The sequence below is a fragment of the Cetorhinus maximus genome, unplaced genomic scaffold, assembly GCF_964194155.1.
Source record: "Cetorhinus maximus unplaced genomic scaffold, sCetMax3.hap1.1 HAP1_SCAFFOLD_380, whole genome shotgun sequence".
In the NCBI taxonomy this organism is placed as follows: domain Eukaryota; kingdom Metazoa; phylum Chordata; class Chondrichthyes; order Lamniformes; family Cetorhinidae; genus Cetorhinus; species Cetorhinus maximus.
Genome location: NW_027596326.1, coordinates 33,061 through 51,781, shown reverse-complemented (window position 1 = coordinate 51,781; position 18,721 = coordinate 33,061). Strand labels below are relative to the sequence as shown.

Below are 18,721 nucleotides of genomic sequence, written 5' to 3'. Positions count from 1 at the left end.
CCTTGGTTTGACCTTCCAAAATGCAACACCTCACACTTTTCCGCATTAAATTCCATCTGCCATTTTCTGGCCCATTTTTCCAGTTGGTCCAGATCTCTCTGCAAGCTTTGAAAGCCTTCCTCGCTGTCCACAACGCCTCCAATCTTAGTGTCATCGGCAAACTTGCTGATCCAATTCACCACATTATCATCCAAATCATTGATATAGACAACAAACAACAATGGTCCCAGTACAGATCCCTGAGGCACACCACTAGTCACAGACCTCCAATCTGAGAAGCAATCATCCACTACCACTCTCTGTCTTCTCCCACACAGCCAATTTCGAATCCAGTTTACAACCCCTCCATGGATACCAAGTGTCTGAACCTTCTGAACTAACCTCCCATGTGGGACCTTGTCAAAGGCCTTACTAAAGTCCATGTAGACAACATCCACAGCCTTTCCTTCATCTACTTCCTTGGTAACCTCCTTGAAAAACTCTACAAGGTTCGTTAAACACGACCTACCACGCACAAAGCCATGCTGGCTATCCTTAATCAGCCCTTGGCTGTCCAAATAATTATATATCTGATCTCTCAGAACACCTTCCAATAATTTACCTACTACTGACGTCAGGCTCACTGGCCTGTAATTACCTGGTTTACTTTTGGAGCCTTTTTTAAACAACGGAACAACATGAGCTACCCTCCAATCCTCCGGCACCTCACCCGTGGCTAAGGACATTTTAAATATTTCTACCAGGGCCCCTGCAATTTCTACACTAGTCTCCCTCAAGATCCGAGGGAATATCATGTCAGGCCCGGGGGATTTATCTACCTTTATTCGCTGTAAGGCAGCAAGCACCTCCTCCTCTTTAATCTCTATATGTTCCATGACACTACTGCTTGTTTCCCTTCCTTCCTTATACACTATGCCAGTTTCCTGAGTAAATACTAATGCTTAAAGTAAGTGACAGCAGAGATATTGGATGCATTGGCTGTAATAGTCCAAAATTCCCTGGATTCTGGTCAGGCTCCAGTGGATTGGAAAAGTGCTAATATAACGGCGTTATGCAAAAAGGGGGGGAGGCAGAAAGTAGGAAACTATAGACCAGTTAGTTTAACGTCTGTCGTTGGGAAATTGTTGGAATCCATTATTAAGGAAGTAGTAATGAGGCATTTGGAAAGTCGAAACGCAATCCATCAGAGTCAGCATGGTTTTATGAAGAGTAAATCGTGTTTGACTAATTTACTAGAGTTCTTTGAAGATGTGACAAGCAAAGCGGATAATGGGGATCCTGTAGATGTAGTATATCTGGACTTCCAGAAGGCCTTTGATAAGGTGCTGCACAAAAGATTAATACACAAGATAAGATCACACGGAGTTAGGGGTAATATATTAGCTTGGATAGAGGATTGGCTAACCAACAGAAAGCAGAGAGTCGGGATAAATGGGTCTTTTTCTAGATGGCAAGCTGTAACTAGTGGGGTGCCACAGGGTTTGGTCCTTGGGCCCCAACTATTTACAATCTATATTAATGACTGGGATTCAGGGATAGAAGGTACTATAGCTAAGTTTGCAGATGACACCAGAATAGGTGGGAAAGTTGCAATGAAGAAATAAGAAATTTACAAATGGATATGGACAGATTAGGTGAATAGGCCAAAATTTGGCAGGTGGAGTTTAAGGTGGATAAGTGTGAGGTTATCCATTTTGGTCGGAAGAATAAAAAGGCGACTTATTATTTAAATGGAGAGAAACTTCAGAATGCTTCTGTGCAGAGGGATCTGGGTGTCCTAGTGCATGAATCGCTGAAAGCTAGTATGCAGGTACAGCAGGTAATAAGGAAGGCAAATGGAATTTTGGCATTTATTGCTAAAGGAATAGAGTATAAAAATAAGAAAGTGTTGTTGCAACTGTACAAGGCATTGGTGAGACCGCACCTGGAGTACTGCGCACAGTTTTGGTCCCCTTACTTGAGGAAGGATGTAGTTGCACTGGAGGCGGTTCAGAGGAGGTTCACTAGATTGATTCCAGAGATGCAGGGCTTGTCTTATGAAGAGAGATTGAGCAGTTTAGGCCTATACTCACTGGAGTTTAGAAGGATGAGAGGAGATCTAATTGAGGTATATAAAATGCTAAAGGAGATAGACAAAGTAGACGTGGAGCGGATGTTTCCCCTTGTGGGGCATTCTAGAACGAGAGGCCATAGTTTTAGGCTAAGGGGTGATAGATTTAAATCAGAGATGAGGAGGAATTACTTTTCTCAAAGGGTCGTGAATCTGTAGAATTCACTACCTCAGAGTGCAGTGGATGCCGGGACGCTGAATAAATTTAAGGAGGAGATAGACAGATTTTTAATTAGTAACGGGTTGAAAGGTTATGGAGAGAGGGCGGGAAATTGGAGTTGAGGCTGAAATGAGATCAGCCATGATCATAATGAATGGCAGGGCAGACTCGAGGTGCTGAATTACCCTACTCCTGCTCCTAGTTCTTATGTTATGTTGAATGACATTACCATTACTGAATCCCCACTATCAACATCCTGGGGGTTACCATTGACCAGAAACTGAACTGGACTAACCATATAAATACTGTGGCTACAAAAGCCGGTCAGAGGCTAGGAATTGTGCGACGAGTAACTCACCTCCTGACTCCCCAAAGCCTGTCCACCAGCTACAAGGCACAAGTCAGGAGTGTGGTGGAATACTCCCCACTTGCCTGGATGAGTGCAGCTCCCACAGCACTCAAGAAGCTCGACACTGTCCAGGACAAAGCAGCCCTTTTGAGTGGCACCACATCCACAAACATTCACTCCCTCCACCACCGACACACAGTAGCAGCAGTGTGTCTACCATCTACAAGATGCATTGCAGGAATTCACCAAGGCTCCTTCGACAGCACCTTCCAAACCCACGACCACTACCATCTAGAAGGACAAGGGCAGCAGATAGATGGGAACATCACCACCTGGAAGTTCCCCTCCAAGTCACTCACCATCCTGACTTGGAAATATATCGCCGTTCCTTCACTGTCGCTGGGTTAAAATCCTGGAACTCCCTCCCTAACAGCACTGTGGGTGTACCTATACCACATGGACTGCAGCGGTTCAGGAAGGCAGCTCATGGCCACCTTCTCAAGGGGCAACTAGGGATGGGCAATAAATGCTGTTCCAGCCAGCGAAGCCCACATCCTGTGAATGAATAAAAAAATTTTTGTTTTTAAAGTGGGGGTGAGCTGCCTTCTTGAACCGCTGCAGTCCATGTGGTGTAGGTACACCCACAGTGCTGTTAGGGAGGGAGTTCCAGGATTTTGACCCAGCGACAGTGAAGGAACGGTGATATATTTCCAAGTCAGGATAGTGAGTGGCTTGGAGGGGAACTTCCAGGTGGTGATGTTCCCATTTATCTGCTGCCCTTGTCCTTCTAGATGGTAGCGGTCGTGGGTTTGGAAGGTGCTGTCGAAGGAGCCTTGGTGAATTCCTGCAGTGCATCTTGTAGATGGTACACTCTGCTGCTACTGTGCGTCGGTGGTGGAGGGAGTGAATGTTTGTGAATGTGGTGCCAATCAATCAGCTGCTTTGTCCTGGATGGTGTCGAGCTTCTTGAATGTTGTGGGAGCTGCACTCATCCAGGCAAGCGGGGAGAATTCATTCACACTCCTGACTTGTGCCTTGTAGGTGGTCTAGCCTGGGGTTGTTTTCCTCAGAACAGAAGAGGCTGAGGGGTGACCTAATTGAGATGTACAAAATTATGAGGGGCCTGGATAGGGTGGACAGGAAATACTTGTTTCCTCTAGCTGAGGGGTCAGTTACCCGGGGCATAGATTTAAGGTGATTAGTAGAAGGATTAGAGGGGACACGAGGAAAACTTTTTCACCCAGAGGTTGATGGGTGTCTGGAATTCACTGCCCAAGTTGGTGGTCAAGGCCGAAACACTCAATTCATTTAAAAGGTACCTGGGTCTACATCCGAAGTGCTGTAACCTGCAAGGCTACGGACCAGGTGCTGAAAAGTGGGGTTAAAATGAGTGGCTGGTTTATTTTTCATCTCTTTTTATGGCCGGTGCAGACATGATGGGCTGAATGGCCTCTTTCTGCACCTTAACTTCTCTATGGTTCTGTTGTAGACAGACTTTGGGAGTCAGGAGGCGAGTTATTCGCCGCAGGATTCCACAGTATTTATATGGCTAGTCCAGTTCAGTTTCTGGTCAATGGTAACCCCCAGGGTGTTGATAGTGGGGGATTCAGTGATGGTAATGCCATTGAACATCAAGAGGCGATGGTTAGATTCTCTCTTGTTGGAGATGGTCATTGCCTGGCTCTTGTGTGGCGTGAATGTTACTTGCCACTTGTCAGCCCTGAGCCTGGATATTGTCCAGGTCTTGCTGCATTTGGACATGGACTGCTTCAGTATCTGAGGAGTCGTGAATGGTGCTGAACATTGTGCAATCATCAGCGAACATCCCCACTTCTGACCTTGTGATGGAAGGAAGGTCATTGATGAAGCAGCTGAAGATGGTTGGGCCGAGGGCACTACCCTGAGGAACTCCTGCAGTGATGTCCTGGAGCTGAGATGACTGACCTTCAACAACCACAACCATCTTCCTTTGTGCTAGGTATGACTCCAACCAGCGGAGAGTTTTCCCCAATTCCCATTGACTCCAGTTTTGCTAGGGCTCCTTGATGCCACACTCGGTCAAATGCTGCCTTGATGTCAAGGGCAGTCACTCTCACCTCGCCTCAACTGATTGCGCTGAGAACAAATGCATATTTTGCACAAAGTTATCAAAACTGGAGAGAATACGTGTATAGTTTGCCTGATGCAAAGCCAACTCCAAGAGGTGAGTGCCAAGATCGCAGGATCACAAGTTTGAGCATGCGGAGAAAGTGAATGCCCTGGCTTCTTGGGTTGTGGGGTGGTAGCATTTGGGGAATAGTGATCATAATATCAACAGATTTAGGATAGTTACGGAAAAGGTCAAGGAGCAATCAAGTATAAAAATAGTTAACTGGGGAGTTGGACTATTTTCAGTGAGTTCAAAAGGGATCTGGTCCAGTTGGATTGGAATTAAAAGTTAGTAGGCAGACCAACCTTTGAAGAGTAAGAGGTCTTCAAAATGCAATAGACTTGTGCACAGAGTACCTACGTTTCCATGAAGGGAAAGGGAAAGGCATCCCACGCCAGAGTTCCCTGGATTATTAACGATATAGAAGTTAAAATTAGAGCATAATTTCAAGCAGAGGTATCTTCTTACTGGGTTTATTGACAACCACCTTATAGTTATGACCTCTCGTTTTATTTTCCTCCATAAGTGGAAATGTCTTCTTGATGTCCACCCTATCAAACCCAATTTGGTAAGCCTCTATCAGGTCACTCCTCTTTTCTGGAGCAGAGAGCCCCAGTTGGTTCAGTCTTTCCTGATAGAGATATCCCATCAGCTCTGAAAGCAAAGTTAATAAAAAAATGCCCCCGAACTGTGCCTGGAAATGAAAGGTTATTATGTTCCCCTTGTTTGTGACTGTTTGTTTTACAGCTGGAGGAGTTTACAGAGAGAGGAAGTAGTGATACCATGAAGGGATTTGAACATGAAGATGAGAATGTTAAGATTGAGGCTGGGAGCCAGTGTTGGTCAATGAACATGGGGTCAATGGGACTTTGAGTGACTTAAGATGCAGGCAGTAGTGTTTTGGATGAGTTCAGGTTTATGGAGGGTGGAAGGTGGGAGGTAGGCAAGGAGAACATTGGAATAGTCAAGTCTGAAGCTGACAAAGGCCTGGATGAGGGTTGCAGCAGGGGCAGTATCAGGTGGTGTTATGGAGGTGACGATAGGTGGTGTTGGGGGTGGAGTGGTTAACTCAAAATCCAAAAGGACCAGGTTGCCCAAGGTCAGACAACAGAAACAGACAAAACACATATATGACAGCAGAAAGGGAGAAAATGATGACTTACCCAGTAATCCAGAATCCAATGAGAAGGGTTTGTTGGTAAACATGCACTCAAACGAGACTAAGTGGAAAACCTTGTTCACAGTGTTGTGTGTTCCAACAATGCGGATATATCTGCAAAGAATTATATTCAGTATCAGGAAAAGCTCATCATTCCATCATACGTCCACACATTCCGACAGGACACATCTGCTTACAGGGACAGCTATGATTAATAACAGGATCTGCAAGAGACCTCTGATCAGGATAATAATGCAAGTGTTAGTGATGACGGTAAATAGGTAAAAGGTATTACATTGCAAAATGGATGCTGTCAATTAATCAAACATTAACTCAAAATGACAAAATGGAATTGAGAGAGGTACTGAGTTATCACATTTCACATTCCCCAATTGTCAAACCTGTTTTACATTTCAAACTATTATCTGCCTGCACTGTCTCTTCATGCAATCTATTTCACATCCAGTACACATAGTGTCAAGTGGATCAATTCAAACATTCTGTTTAACCCTTTGCTTCCTGGTTGACCCAGTGCCCCAGATATTTTTACACGGATTTTTCAGGTTCAGTCTATTTGCATCTCTCAGAATCCTGAAAACCTTGATACAGCAATTTTATTGTCTCCACCTCCAAACAGTTTCAAATTCATTAATCTTCCAAATAGGTCATCAGTATCCATTTAGTTTGGCACCCACTTAAAACCCAGACCGTGTAATTAGGATGGTGAGTGCTGTGGTCTGCGGTGCTGCAGTCTGTGGAGGTGAGCTCTGCAGTGCGGTGCTGCAGTCTGTGGAGGTGAGCTCTGCAGTGCGGTGCTGCAGTCTGTGGAGGTGAGCTCTGCAGTGCGGTGCTGCAGTCTGTGGAGGTGAGCTCTGCAGTGCGGTGCTGCAGTCTGTGGAGGTGCGCTCTGCAGTGCGGTGCTGCAGTCTGTGGAGGTGCTGCAGTCTGTGGAGGTGAGCTCTGCAGTGCGGTGCTGCAGTCTGTGGAGGTGAGCTCTGCAGTGCGGTGCTGCAGTCTGTGGAGGTGAGCTCTGCAGTGCGGTGCTGCAGTCTGTGGAGGTGAGCTCTGCAGTGCGGTGCTGCAGTCTGTGGAGGTGCGCTCTGCAGTGCGGTGCTGCAGTCTGTGGAGGTGCGCTCTGCAGTGCGGTGCTGCAGTCTGTGGAGGTGCTGCAGTCTGTGGAGGTGAGCTCTGCAGTGCAGTGCTGCAGTCTGTGGAGGTGAGCTCTGCAGTGCGGTGCTGCAGTCTGTGGAGGTGAGCTCTGCAGTGCGGTGCTGCAGTCTGTGGAGGTGAGCTCTGCAGTGCGTTGCTGCAGTCTGTGGAGGTGCGCTCTGCAGTGTGGTGCTGCAGTCTGTGGAGGTGAGCTCTGCAGTGCGGCGCTGCAGTCTGTGGAGGTGAGCTCTGCAGTGCGGTGCTGCAGTCTGTGGAGGTGCGCTCTGCAGTGCGGTGCTGCAGTCTGTGGAGGTGAGCTCTGCAGTGCGTTGCTGCAGTCTGTGGAGGTGAGCTCTGCAGTGCGGTGCTGCAGTCTGTGGAGGTGAGCTCTGCAGTGGGGTGCTGCAGTCTGTGGAGGTGAGCTCTGCAGTGCGGTGCTGCAGTCTGTGGAGGTGAGCTCTGCAGTGTGGTGCTGCAGTCTGTGGAGGTGAGCTCTGCAGTGCGGTGCTGCAGTCTGTGGAGGTGAGCTCTGCAGTGCGGTGCTGCAGTGCGGTGCTGCAGTCTGTGGAGGTGAGCTCTGCAGTGCGGTGCTGCAGTGCGGTGCTGCAGTCTGTGGAGGTGCGCTCTGCAGTGCGGTGCTGCAGTCTGTGGAGGTGAGCTCTGCAGTGCGGTGCTGCAGTCTGTGGAGGTGAGCTCTGCAGTGTGGTGCTGCAGTCTGTGGAGGTGAGCTCTGCAGTGCGGTGCTGCAGTCTGTGGAGGTGCGCTCTGCAGTGTGGTGCTGCAGTCTGTGGAGGTGAGCTCTGCAGTGCGGTGCTGCAGTCTGTGGAGGTGCGCTCTGCAGTGCGGTGCTGCAGTCTGTGGAGGTGAGCTCTGCAGTGTGGTGCTGCAGTCTGTGGAGGTGCGCTCTGCAGTGCGGTGCTGCAGTCTGTGGAGGTGAGCTCTGCAGTGTGGTGCTGCAGTCTGTGGAGGTGAGCTCTGCAGTGCGGTGCTGCAGTCTGTGGAGGTGCGCTCTGCAGTGCGGTGCTGCAGTCTGTGGAGGTGAGCTCTGCAGTGCGGTGCTGCAGTGCGGTGCTGCAGTCTGTGGAGGTGAGCTCTGCAGTGCGTTGCTGCAGTCTGTGGAGGTGAGCTCTGCAGTGTGGTGCTGCAGTCTGTGGAGGTGAGCTCTGCAGTGCGGTGCTGCAGTCTGTGGAGGTGAGCTCTGCAGTGCGGTGCTGCAGTCTGTGGAGGTGCGCTCTGCAGTGTGGTGCTGCAGTCTGTGGAGGTGAGCTCTGCAGTGCGGTGCTGCAGTGCGGTGCTGCAGTCTGTGGAGGTGAGCTCTGCAGTGCGGTGCTGCAGTCTGTGGAGGTGAGCTCTGCAGTGCGTTGCTGCAGTCTGTGGAGGTGCGCTCTGCAGTGCGGTGCTGCAGTCTGTGGAGGTGAGCTCTGCAGTGCGGTGCTGCAGTCTGTGGAGGTGAGCTCTGCAGTGCGGTGCTGCAGTCTGTGGAGGTGAGCTCTGCAGTGCGGTGCTGCAGTCTGTGGAGGTGCGCTCTGCAGTGCGGTGCTGCAGTCTGTGGAGGTGCTGCAGTCTGTGGAGGTGAGCTCTGCAGTGCGGTGCTGCAGTCTGTGGAGGTGAGCTCTGCAGTGCGGTGCTGCAGTCTGTGGAGGTGAGCTCTGCAGTGCGGTGCTGCAGTCTGTGGAGGTGAGCTCTGCAGTGCGGTGCTGCAGTCTGTGGAGGTGAGCTCTGCAGTGCGGTGCTGCAGTCTGTGGAGGTGAGCTCTACAGTGCGGTGCTGCAGTCTGTGGAGGTGCGCTCTGCAGTGCGGTGCTGCAGTCTGTGGAGGTGCGCTCTGCAGTGCGGTGCTGCAGTCTGTGGAGGTGCTGCAGTCTGTGGAGGTGAGCTCTGCAGTGCGGTGCTGCAGTCTGTGGAGGTGAGCTCTGTAGTGCGGTGCTGCAGTCTGTGGAGGTGAGCTCTGCAGTGCGTTGCTGCAGTCTGTGGAGGTGCGCTCTGCAGTGTGGTGCTGCAGTCTGTGGAGGTGAGCTCTGCAGTGCGGCGCTGCAGTCTGTGGAGGTGAGCTCTGCAGTGCGGTGCTGCGGTCTGTGGAGGTGAGCTCTGCAGTGCGTTGCTGCGGTCTGTGGAGGTGAGCTCTGCAGTGCGGTGCTGCAGTCTGTGGAGGTGAGCTCTGCAGTGGGGTGCTGCAGTCTGTGGAGGTGAGCTCTGCAGTGCGGTGCTGCAGTCTGTGGAGGTGAGCTCTGCAGTGTGGTGCTGCAGTCTGTGGAGGTGAGCTCTGCAGTGCGGTGCTGCAGTCTGTGGAGGTGAGCTCTGCAGTGCGGTGCTGCAGTCTGTGGAGGTGAGCTCTGCAGTGCGGTGCTGCAGTGCGGTGCTGCAGTCTGTGGAGGTGAGCTCTGCAGTGCGGTGCTGCAGTGCGGTGCTGCAGTCTGTGGAGGTGCGCTCTGCAGTGCGGTGCTGCAGTCTGTGGAGGTGAGCTCTGCAGTGCGGTGCTGCAGTCTGTGGAGGTGAGCTCTGCAGTGTGGTGCTGCAGTCTGTGGAGGTGAGCTCTGCAGTGTGGTGCTGCAGTCTGTGGAGGTGAGCTCTGCAGTGCGGTGCTGCAGTCTGTGGAGGTGCGCTCTGCAGTGTGGTGCTGCAGTCTGTGGAGGTGAGCTCTGCAGTGCGGTGCTGCAGTCTGTGGAGGTGCGCTCTGCAGTGCGGTGCTGCAGTCTGTGGAGGTGAGCTCTGCAGTGTGGTGCTGCAGTCTGTGGAGGTGCGCTCTGCAGTGCGGTGCTGCAGTCTGTGGAGGTGAGCTCTGCAGTGTGGTGCTGCAGTCTGTGGAGGTGAGCTCTGCAGTGCGGTGCTGCAGTCTGTGGAGGTGCGCTCTGCAGTGCGGTGCTGCAGTCTGTGGAGGTGAGCTCTGCAGTGCGGTGCTGCAGTGCGGTGCTGCAGTCTGTGGAGGTGAGCTCTGCAGTGCGTTGCTGCAGTCTGTGGAGGTGAGCTCTGCAGTGTGGTGCTGCAGTCTGTGGAGGTGAGCTCTGCAGTGCGGTGCTGCAGTCTGTGGAGGTGCGCTCTGCAGTGCGGTGCTGCAGTCTGTGGAGGTGAGCTCTGCAGTGCGGTGCTGCAGTCTGTGGAGGTGAGCTCTGCAGTGCGGTGCTGCAGTCTGTGGAGGTGAGCTCTGCAGTGCGGTGCTGCAGTCTGTGGAGGTGAGCTCTGCAGTGCGGTGCTGCAGTCTGTGGAGGTGAGCTCTGCAGTGCGGTGCTGCAGTCTGTGGAGGTGCGCTCTGCAGTGCGGTGCTGCAGTCTGTGGAGGTGAGCTCTGCAGTGTGGTGCTGCAGTCTGTGGAGGTGAGCTCTGCAGTGCGGTGCTGCAGTCTGTGGAGGTGAGCTCTGCAGTGTGGTGCTGCAGTCTGTGGAGGTGAGCTCTGCAGTGCGGTGCTGCAGTCTGTGGAGGTGCGCTCTGCAGTGCGGTGCTGCAGTCTGTGGAGGTGAGCTCTGCAGTGCGGTGCTGCAGTCTGTGGAGGTGCGCTCGGCAGTGCGGTGCTGCAGTCTGTGGAGGTGCGCTCTGCAGTGCGGTGCTGCAGTCTGTGGAGGTGAGCTCTGCAGTGCGGTGCTGCAGTCTGTGGAGGTGAGCTCTGCAGTGCGTTGCTGCAGTGCGGTGCTGCAGTCTGTGGAGGTGAGCTCTGCAGTGCGTTGCTGCAGTCTGTGGAGGTGAGCTCTGCAGTGTGGTGCTGCAGTCTGTGGAGGTGAGCTCTGCAGTGCAGTGCTGCAGTGCGGTGCTGCAGTCTGTGGAGGTGCGCTCTGCAGTGCGATGCTGCAGTCTGTGGAGGTGAGCTCTGCAGTGCGGTGCTGCAGTGCGGTGCTGCAGTCTGTGGAGGTGCTGTTTGTGGGGGTGCGCTCTGCAGTGCGTTGCTGCAGTCTGTGGAGGTGCTGTTTGTGGGGGTGCGCTCTGCAGTGCGGTGCTGCAGTCTGTGGAGGTGCGCTCTGCAGTGCGGTGCTGCAGTCTGTGGAGGTGCGCTCTGCAGTGCGGTGCTGCTGCTCTGTGGACGTGAGCTCTGCAGTGCGGTGCTGCAGTCTGTGGAGGTGCGCTCTGCAGTGCGGTGCTGCAGTCTGTGGAGGTGAGCTCTGCAGTGCGGTGCTGCAGTCTGTGGAGGTGCGCTCTGCAGTGCGGTGCTGCAGTCTGTGGAGATGAGCTCTGCAGTGCGGTGCTGCAGTCTGTGGAGGTGAGCTCTGCAGTGTGGTGCTGCAGTCTGTGGAGGTGAGCTCTGCAGTGCGGTGCTGCAGTGCGTTGCTGCAGTCTGTGGTGGGGCCGCTCTGCGGTGAGGCCGCTCTGCGGTGGTGCTGCCGCTCTGCGGTGGTGCTGCCGCTCTGCGGTGGGGCCGCTCTGCGGTGGGGCCGCCGCTCTGCGGTGCGGCCGCTCTGCGGTGGGGCCGCTCTGCGGTGGTGCTGCCGCTCTGCGGTGGTGCGGCCGCTCTGCGGTGGGGCCGCTCTGCGGTGGGGCCGCTCTGCGGTGGTGCGGCCGCTCTGCGGTGGTGCGGCCGCTCTGCGGTGGGGCCGCTCTGCGGTGGTGCTGCCGTTCTGCGGTGGTGCTGCCGCTCTGCGGTGGGGCCGCTCTGCGGTGGTGCTGCCGTTCTGCGGTGGTGCTGCCGTTCTGCGGTGGTGCTGCCGCTCTGCGGTGGTGCTGCAGCTCTGCGGTGGTGCTGCCGTTCTGCGGTGGTGCTGCCGCTCTGCGGTGGTGCGGCCGCTCTGCGGTGGGGCCGCTCTGCGGTGGTGCTGCCATTCTGCGGTGGTGCTGCCGCTCTGCGGTGGGGCTGCCGCTCTGCGGTGGGGCTGCCGTTCTGCGGTGGTGCTGCCGCTCTGCGGTGGTGCTGCCGCTCTGCGGTGGGGCCGCTCTGCGGTGGGGCTGCCGCTCTGCGGTGCGGCTGCCGCTCTGCGGTGCTGTCTGCTAACCAAATTCCAAATTCTTGAGCTCCATTACTCTGAGTCTTCTTCCACCTACACCATCCTTACTGCTACTTTTAGAAACTAAAGAGGTGGGGAGTTCCCTGCATGTCTTATGTAACAATGTCCCTCGGCCAATAATTACCTGATGCCCCAAATCTACTTCAGATGAAGACTGTGTCAGCTGCAACCACCTCCCCCTGCGACAGCCAGGCTGCATCCTCCACCCTGTGTGATCAGACATCCACCTGCCTGCCCGAATTCTAGCCAGCCAACCACATCACGCATAAAAATGACTTATTGCCAGAGTTTACAAGCCCTTAATTCTGTGGAGCCTCTCTAGTGATTGAGTTGGAGCTGTTCTCACTTCGCCTGTGAGTTGGGAAACAAGGAGTGTGGTTCCTTTCAGGCCCAGACACCCCTGGTTAGAGCTTTTACTTGAAGATCATTAATTACAAAAACTTGCATTTATATAGTGCCTTGTAAAATGGTCCAAGGCACTTTTTACAGGAGCAGTTATCAAACAGAAATGAACACCACCAAAGCAGCAGATATTAGGAGGGGTGAACGAAACCTTGGTCAGATAGGCAGGTTTAAGGAGCGTCTTAAAGGTGAGGAAGTTGGAGAGGTTTAGTGAGGAAAGTCCTGAACTTGGGACCCAGCCATCTGAAGGCCCAGCCAGCAAAGGTGGAGTGAAGGAGATCGGGAACGCACAAGAGGCCAGAATGAGAGAAGTGCAGATTTCTCAGAGGGAGGAAATTACAGAGATACTGGGGCGGGGGGCGAGCCCACGGGTGGATTTGAAAACATGGATGGGAATTTGAAAGTTGAGGCATTGGTGGACCGAGAGCCAATGTGAAGATGTGATCGCTCTAGAGAGGGTACAGAGGAGATTTACAAGGGAATTGTCAGAAATGAGAATGTTAGCGATGAGGAAAGATTGGATAGGCTGGGATTGTTTCCTTTGGAAAAGAGAAGGCTAAGGGGAGTTTTAAATGAGGTGAAATAGTTTTGAGGGACCTGGATAGAATGTACAGTAAGGACCTGTTTCTCTCAGCAGAGAGGTTAATGAGCAGGAACACAGATTTAAAGAAATTGGTGGAAGAATTAGAGGGAGTTGAGGAGATTTTTTTCACCCAGAGGGTGGTGGGAATCTGGAACTCACTGGCTGAAATGGAGGTAGAGGTAGAAACCCTCATCGCATTTAAAAATATTTGGATATGCACTTGAGGTGCTATAGGCTACGGACAAAGAGGTGGAAAGTGGGATTAGACTGGATAACACTTTCTCAGCTGGTACAGACATGATGGGCTGTGTTGGGGGAAATTAAATATATACATATAATAAAAAAGATGCACACAGTAAGAATGTGCTAAACATTCTTAAAAACTCCAGGCAGCCATGGATGCTAAACCTATTGACAGCTGAGGGGAAGCAGATGGACAGTGCACACAAAGGAGCTTTGAGTTTGTGTGATTTACAAAGTTTCAAGAGATGAGCTAATATCCAGTCACAGGCAGAACCATTCAAGTGGTGCAATGGTGCGGTGAAGCCTTGAGAGCTGAACTGGAGATAAACCATAACATCAAGTTAGACTAGGTATACTCCTCTCTCAGATAGGGACGGGGCAGATACTCCTCTCTCAGATAGGGACGGGGCAGATACTCCTCTCTCAGATAGGGACAGGGCAGATACTCCTCTCTCAGATAGGGACAGGGCAGATACTCCTCTCTCAGATAGGGACAGGGCAGATACTCCCCTCTCAGATAGGGACAGGGCAGATATTCCTCTCTCAGATAGGGACAGGACAGATACTCCTCTCTCAGATAGGGACGGGCCAGATACTCCTCTCTCAGATAGGGATGGGGCAGATACTCCTCTCTCAGATAGGGACAGGGCAGATACTCCTCTCTCAGATAGGGACGGGGCAGATACTCCTCTCTCAGATAGGGACGGGACAGATACTCCTCTCTCAGATAGGGATGGGACAGATGGTTTAGCTTAGATATGGGAGGACATACAAAGACAAGAGAGGGCTTTAATGAAACACAAGCAGTCTTGCGTTGTGAGAACCAAGGTCTTTGCGAACGTGTTTTAATTTTGATTGGATAATATAATTATATATACACCCTTTAGAATAATTGGTTAGCAAAATCACATGTTTACGTACTCAATAGGAAAGTTTTAACATGGTACCTGTGTGTTGGTTACTGATTGGATATATTCAAATGTACTCAAATGTATTGTGATAAGAAAAAGTACAAAAGTAATGAAATGTAATCAATCTGGGAGCTGGGTCATTTTCAGGAATGATTGCGGCTCCCCTGCATAGGCTTGAATAAAACCGGTTAAAGGAAGCCTGAGTCTCTCTGGTCGCTATGTGGTCAGAGATTGTAGTTTCTCCTCTTCAACTGGCCTATGTGGTAGTTGTAGGATTGGAGGGAACACCCTCTTCAGGCTGAATGGCCTTCTTCTGTGCCACCAACTTTCTATGTTTCAGTGTAGGTCAGTGGGCACAGGAATGATGGGTGAAAGGCACTTGGTGTGAGTTATGACATAGGCAGCAGAGCTTTGGATGACCTCAAGTTTATGGAGGCTGGAAGATTGGCAGTTGGCCAGGAATGTGTTGGAATAGTCAAGTCCATAAGGTCATAAGACGTAGGAGCAGAAGTCGGCCATTCGGCCCATCGAGTCTGCTCCGCCATTCAATGAGATCATAGCTGATCTGATAATCCTCAACTCCACTTTCCTGCCTTTTCCCCATAACCCTTGATTCCCTAACTGATTAAAAATCCGTCTATCTCAGCCTTGAATATATTTAATGACCCAGCCTCTACAGCCCTCTGTGGTAAAGAATTCCACAGATTGACTGCCCTCTGACAGAAGAAATTCCTCCTCATCTCTGTTTTAAATGGGTGACCCCTTACTCTGAGATTATGCTCTCTGGTCCTAGACTCTCCCACAAGGGGAAACAACCTCTCAGCATCTACCCTGTCAAGCCCCCTAAGAATCTTATATGTTTCAATAAGGTCACCTCTCATTCTTCTAAACTCCAGCGAGTACAGGCCCAACTTACTCAACCTCTCCTCCTAAAATAATCCCTCCGTACCTGGGATCAACCTAGTGAACCTTCTCTGCTCCTGTAAAAAGTGCCTTGGATCATTCTACCAGGCACTATATAAATGCAAGTTTTTGTAATTAATGATCTTCAAGTAAAAGCTCTAACCAGGGGTGTCTGGGCCTGAAAGGAACCACACTCCTTGTTTCCCAACTCACAGGTGAAGGGAGAACAGCTCCGATGCCAGTAAATCTTTCCTTAAACAAGGGCACCAAAACTGTTCTCAGTATTTTAAGTGTGGTCTAACTAGTGCCTTGTATAGTTTTAGCAAGACTTCCCTATTTTTATACTCCATTACCTTTGAAATAAAGACCAACATTCTACTTGCCTTACCTGTTACCTGCCGAACTTGTATGTTAGCTTTTTGTGATTCATGCACGAGGACCCCCAAATCCCTCTGTGCTGCAGCTTTCTGCAGTCTTTCTCCATTTAAGTAATATTCAGCTCCTCTATTCTTCCTGCCAAAGTGCATAACCTCACATTTTCCCACGTTATATTCCATCTGCCAAGTTTTTGCCCACTCACTTAACCTGTCTATATCCCTCTGTAGACTCTTTTTCCGGAATTTTCCAAGCCCGTTGGCAGCGGGCGTGTTAGGAGGCGTGCGCAGAAAATATGGGGCGAGCTGCTTCACAACAGTGGGAAGGCAGGTTCGCTCAGCCTGCTGACAGCGGGGAGCTAATTGTAATACATCAGCATCTCATTAAAAGGCCAAGATAAAAGCAAAACACTGCGGATGCTGGAAATCTGAAACAAAAACAGAAATGCTGGATAAACTCAGCAGGTCTGACAGCATCTGTGGAGAGAGAGACAGAGTTAACGGTTCGAGTCCAAATGCTTTGAAGAAGAGTCATATGGACTTGAAATGTTAACTTTGTTTTTCTCTCCACAGATGGTGTCAGACCTGCTGAGCTTTTCCAGCATTTTCCGTTTTTGTTTGGAATTAAAAGGCCATCCTGCCAGGCTCTGGACCCCCACTGTACCGTCCGTCCACATCGGCAGGAAAACACGCCAGTGACGTGCACTTGTCGGCCTTCCTTTGGGGGAACTGAGGTAAGTGAACAGCAGGGTTCTCCATAGCTCGCCCGCTGTTTACAGGCCTCAGGATGGCCAGGGGACAGGTGATAGTGCTGGCCAGCCTTGGAGGCAACCGTTGTCGGTGGGGAGGGAGGGGGGAGGGTTGAGTGCTGTCCTGGCGCTGCCTCTCGCGCACAGGCAATCGAGGTGGGGGGCAGGGTAAACGAGGGAAGTGGCCACACATTCGGGACACCTGTATAAACTGACCATCCCTCTGCAACTGAGGCAGATCAGGCGCAGCCACAGGGATATGACTGAGGTCAGGCTCCTAGTCTGCTCACCCACATAAGCAATGCGGAGACACCAAAGGGCCATCAAGTGCCCCATACCTTACCCCCCCCATTACCCCCCCTGTCCCCCCAAGACAGACTTCGAGTCCACCACCACTTTATTGCACCGTGGAGCAGTTGGACTGCACACGTTGTACAATCTCCTCGCCAACACTGGCCATGCAGCAGTCACTGCTGGAGGCGCCCACAGCCCCTTGCAATCTCCGCATCCCGGTTTGGACCAGTCTCCCCCATGTCGCAGGTTGACAGGGCAGCCATGCAGCGCACTCATCTCTGGCCATCCGAGGGGTGACCAGCACTCTCTGGGAAGCGTTAAGTGGCGGTCACACAGGGCCAGGAACATAGAACCATCAAACCATAGAAAAGTTACAGCACAGAAGGAGGCCATTCAGCCCATCTTGTCCATGCCAGCCCGAGGATACCCAGGTGCCCTTTCTAATCCCACCTTCCTGCACCCAGCCCATAGCCCTGCAGTTTACAGCACTTTAGGTGTAGATCCAGGTACTTTTTAAAAGAGTTTAGAGTTTCTGCCTCTACCACCAACTTGGGCAGTGAATTCCAGACACCCACTACCCTCTACGTAAAAAAGTTCTTCCTCATGTCCCCTCTACGCCTTCTGCCACTTATCTTGAATCTAAGTCCCCTGGTTCTAGAATTCTCCATCAAGGGAAACAATTTTATCCTGTCCACTCTATCTATTCCCTTCATCATTTTGTACACCTCAATCAAGTCACCTCTCAGCCTTCTTTGTTCTAAGGAAAATAACCCCAACCTATCCAATCTCTCCTCGTAGCTACACTTTTCTAACCCTGGCAACATTCTTGTAAACCTCCTCTGCATTCTCTCCAGAACTATTACATCCTTCCTGTAATGTGGTGACCAGATCTGCACACAATACTCCAGTTGTGGCCTCACCAGTGTTTTATACAATTCCAACATTATATCCTTACTTTTATATTCTATACCTCTGCCAATAAAGGAGAGCATTCCATATGCCTTCTTTACAACCTTGTCTACTTGAACTGCTGCCTTCAGGGACCTGTGTACTTTTACGCCAAGATCTCTCACTTCATCTACCCCTCTTAGTATATTCCCATTTATTGTGTAATCCCTGTAACTGTTTGGCCTCCCTAAATGTATGACCTCACACTTCTCTATGTTAAAATCCATCTGCCACTTTACTGCCCACTCCACCAACCCATCTATATCGTTTTGGAGATTATGGCTATCCTCTACACTATCCACTACTCGGCCAATCTTTGTCTCACCTGCAAATTTCCCAATCATGCCCCCCACATTCACATCCAAATCGTTAATATATAACACAAACAGCAAGGGTCCCAACACCGAGCCCTGTGGAACACCACTTGAGACAACTTTCCATTCACAAGGGCATCCATCGACCATTACCCTTTGCTTCCTGTTACAAAGCCAACCTTTTATCCAGTTTGCCACATTACCCTGAATCCCATGGGCTTTTACTTTCCTAACCAATCTGCCATGTGGGACCTTGTCAAATGCCTTGCTAAAATCCATGTACATAACATCCACTGCACTACCTTCATCAACCCTTCTTGTCACTTCCTCAAAGAATTCACTTAAATGTGTGAGGCAAGACCTTCCTTTAACCAATCCATGCTGACCATCCCTGACTAGTCCATGCCTTTCCACATGACAGTTAATCCTGGTGTTATCTAACTCTGAAAACACTGCCAATGTCAGATAGTCTGTCCATATTAATAATCAGTGTTATCTAACACTGATAACAAAGGTAGTGTCGGATAATCTGTCTGTATTAAGAGTCAGTGTTATCTAACTCCGATAACACAGACAGTGTCAGATAGCCAACAGTGCTAAGTGCAGCCATGATAACCACGTCTCTCTCTCTCTCTTTCATGCTGCAGGAGGACCATGTCAGGATCATGGATCCTGGTGACCTAGCTGTGTGCCTGGTGGCCTACAGAGACCGTAGAAGACAGAGGAAAGAGTGACTGAGGCACCTGGCCATGCAAAGGCAGGAGCAGCAACCTCATGAAGAAGGGGCAGCAGGGGCTCCTGCACAAGTTCCCCAGGAGCGACAGCGAGCTGTGGCTGGTCAACGCCTAGTGACACCCAGGGTCTATAGACACCGCCTGCCATTCCTGCAGATGATGGAGAACCAGTGTCGCTGACGACTGCGCATGTCTAGGGAGCTGGTCACTCACATCTGCCATTTACTGCAGGACTTGGCGCCAAGGGGACATGGAGGGCATCCACTG

At 51.2% G+C, this 18,721-nt stretch overlaps 1 protein-coding gene across 1 annotated transcript in view; it reads right to left on the bottom strand.

Moving 5' to 3' along the window:
• LOC144673548 (BTB/POZ domain-containing protein 9-like) overlaps positions 1–6,140 on the bottom strand; it is an 82,059-nt gene extending 75,919 nt beyond the window's left edge. The window contains exon 1 of the mRNA XM_078535312.1: positions 5,932–6,140. Coding sequence (XP_078391438.1) covers positions 5,932–5,974 — 43 coding nt within the window. The 5' untranslated portion in view covers positions 5,975–6,140. The remainder of the gene's footprint in view (positions 1–5,931) is intronic.
• Positions 6,141–18,721: the final 12,581 nt, after the last annotated feature.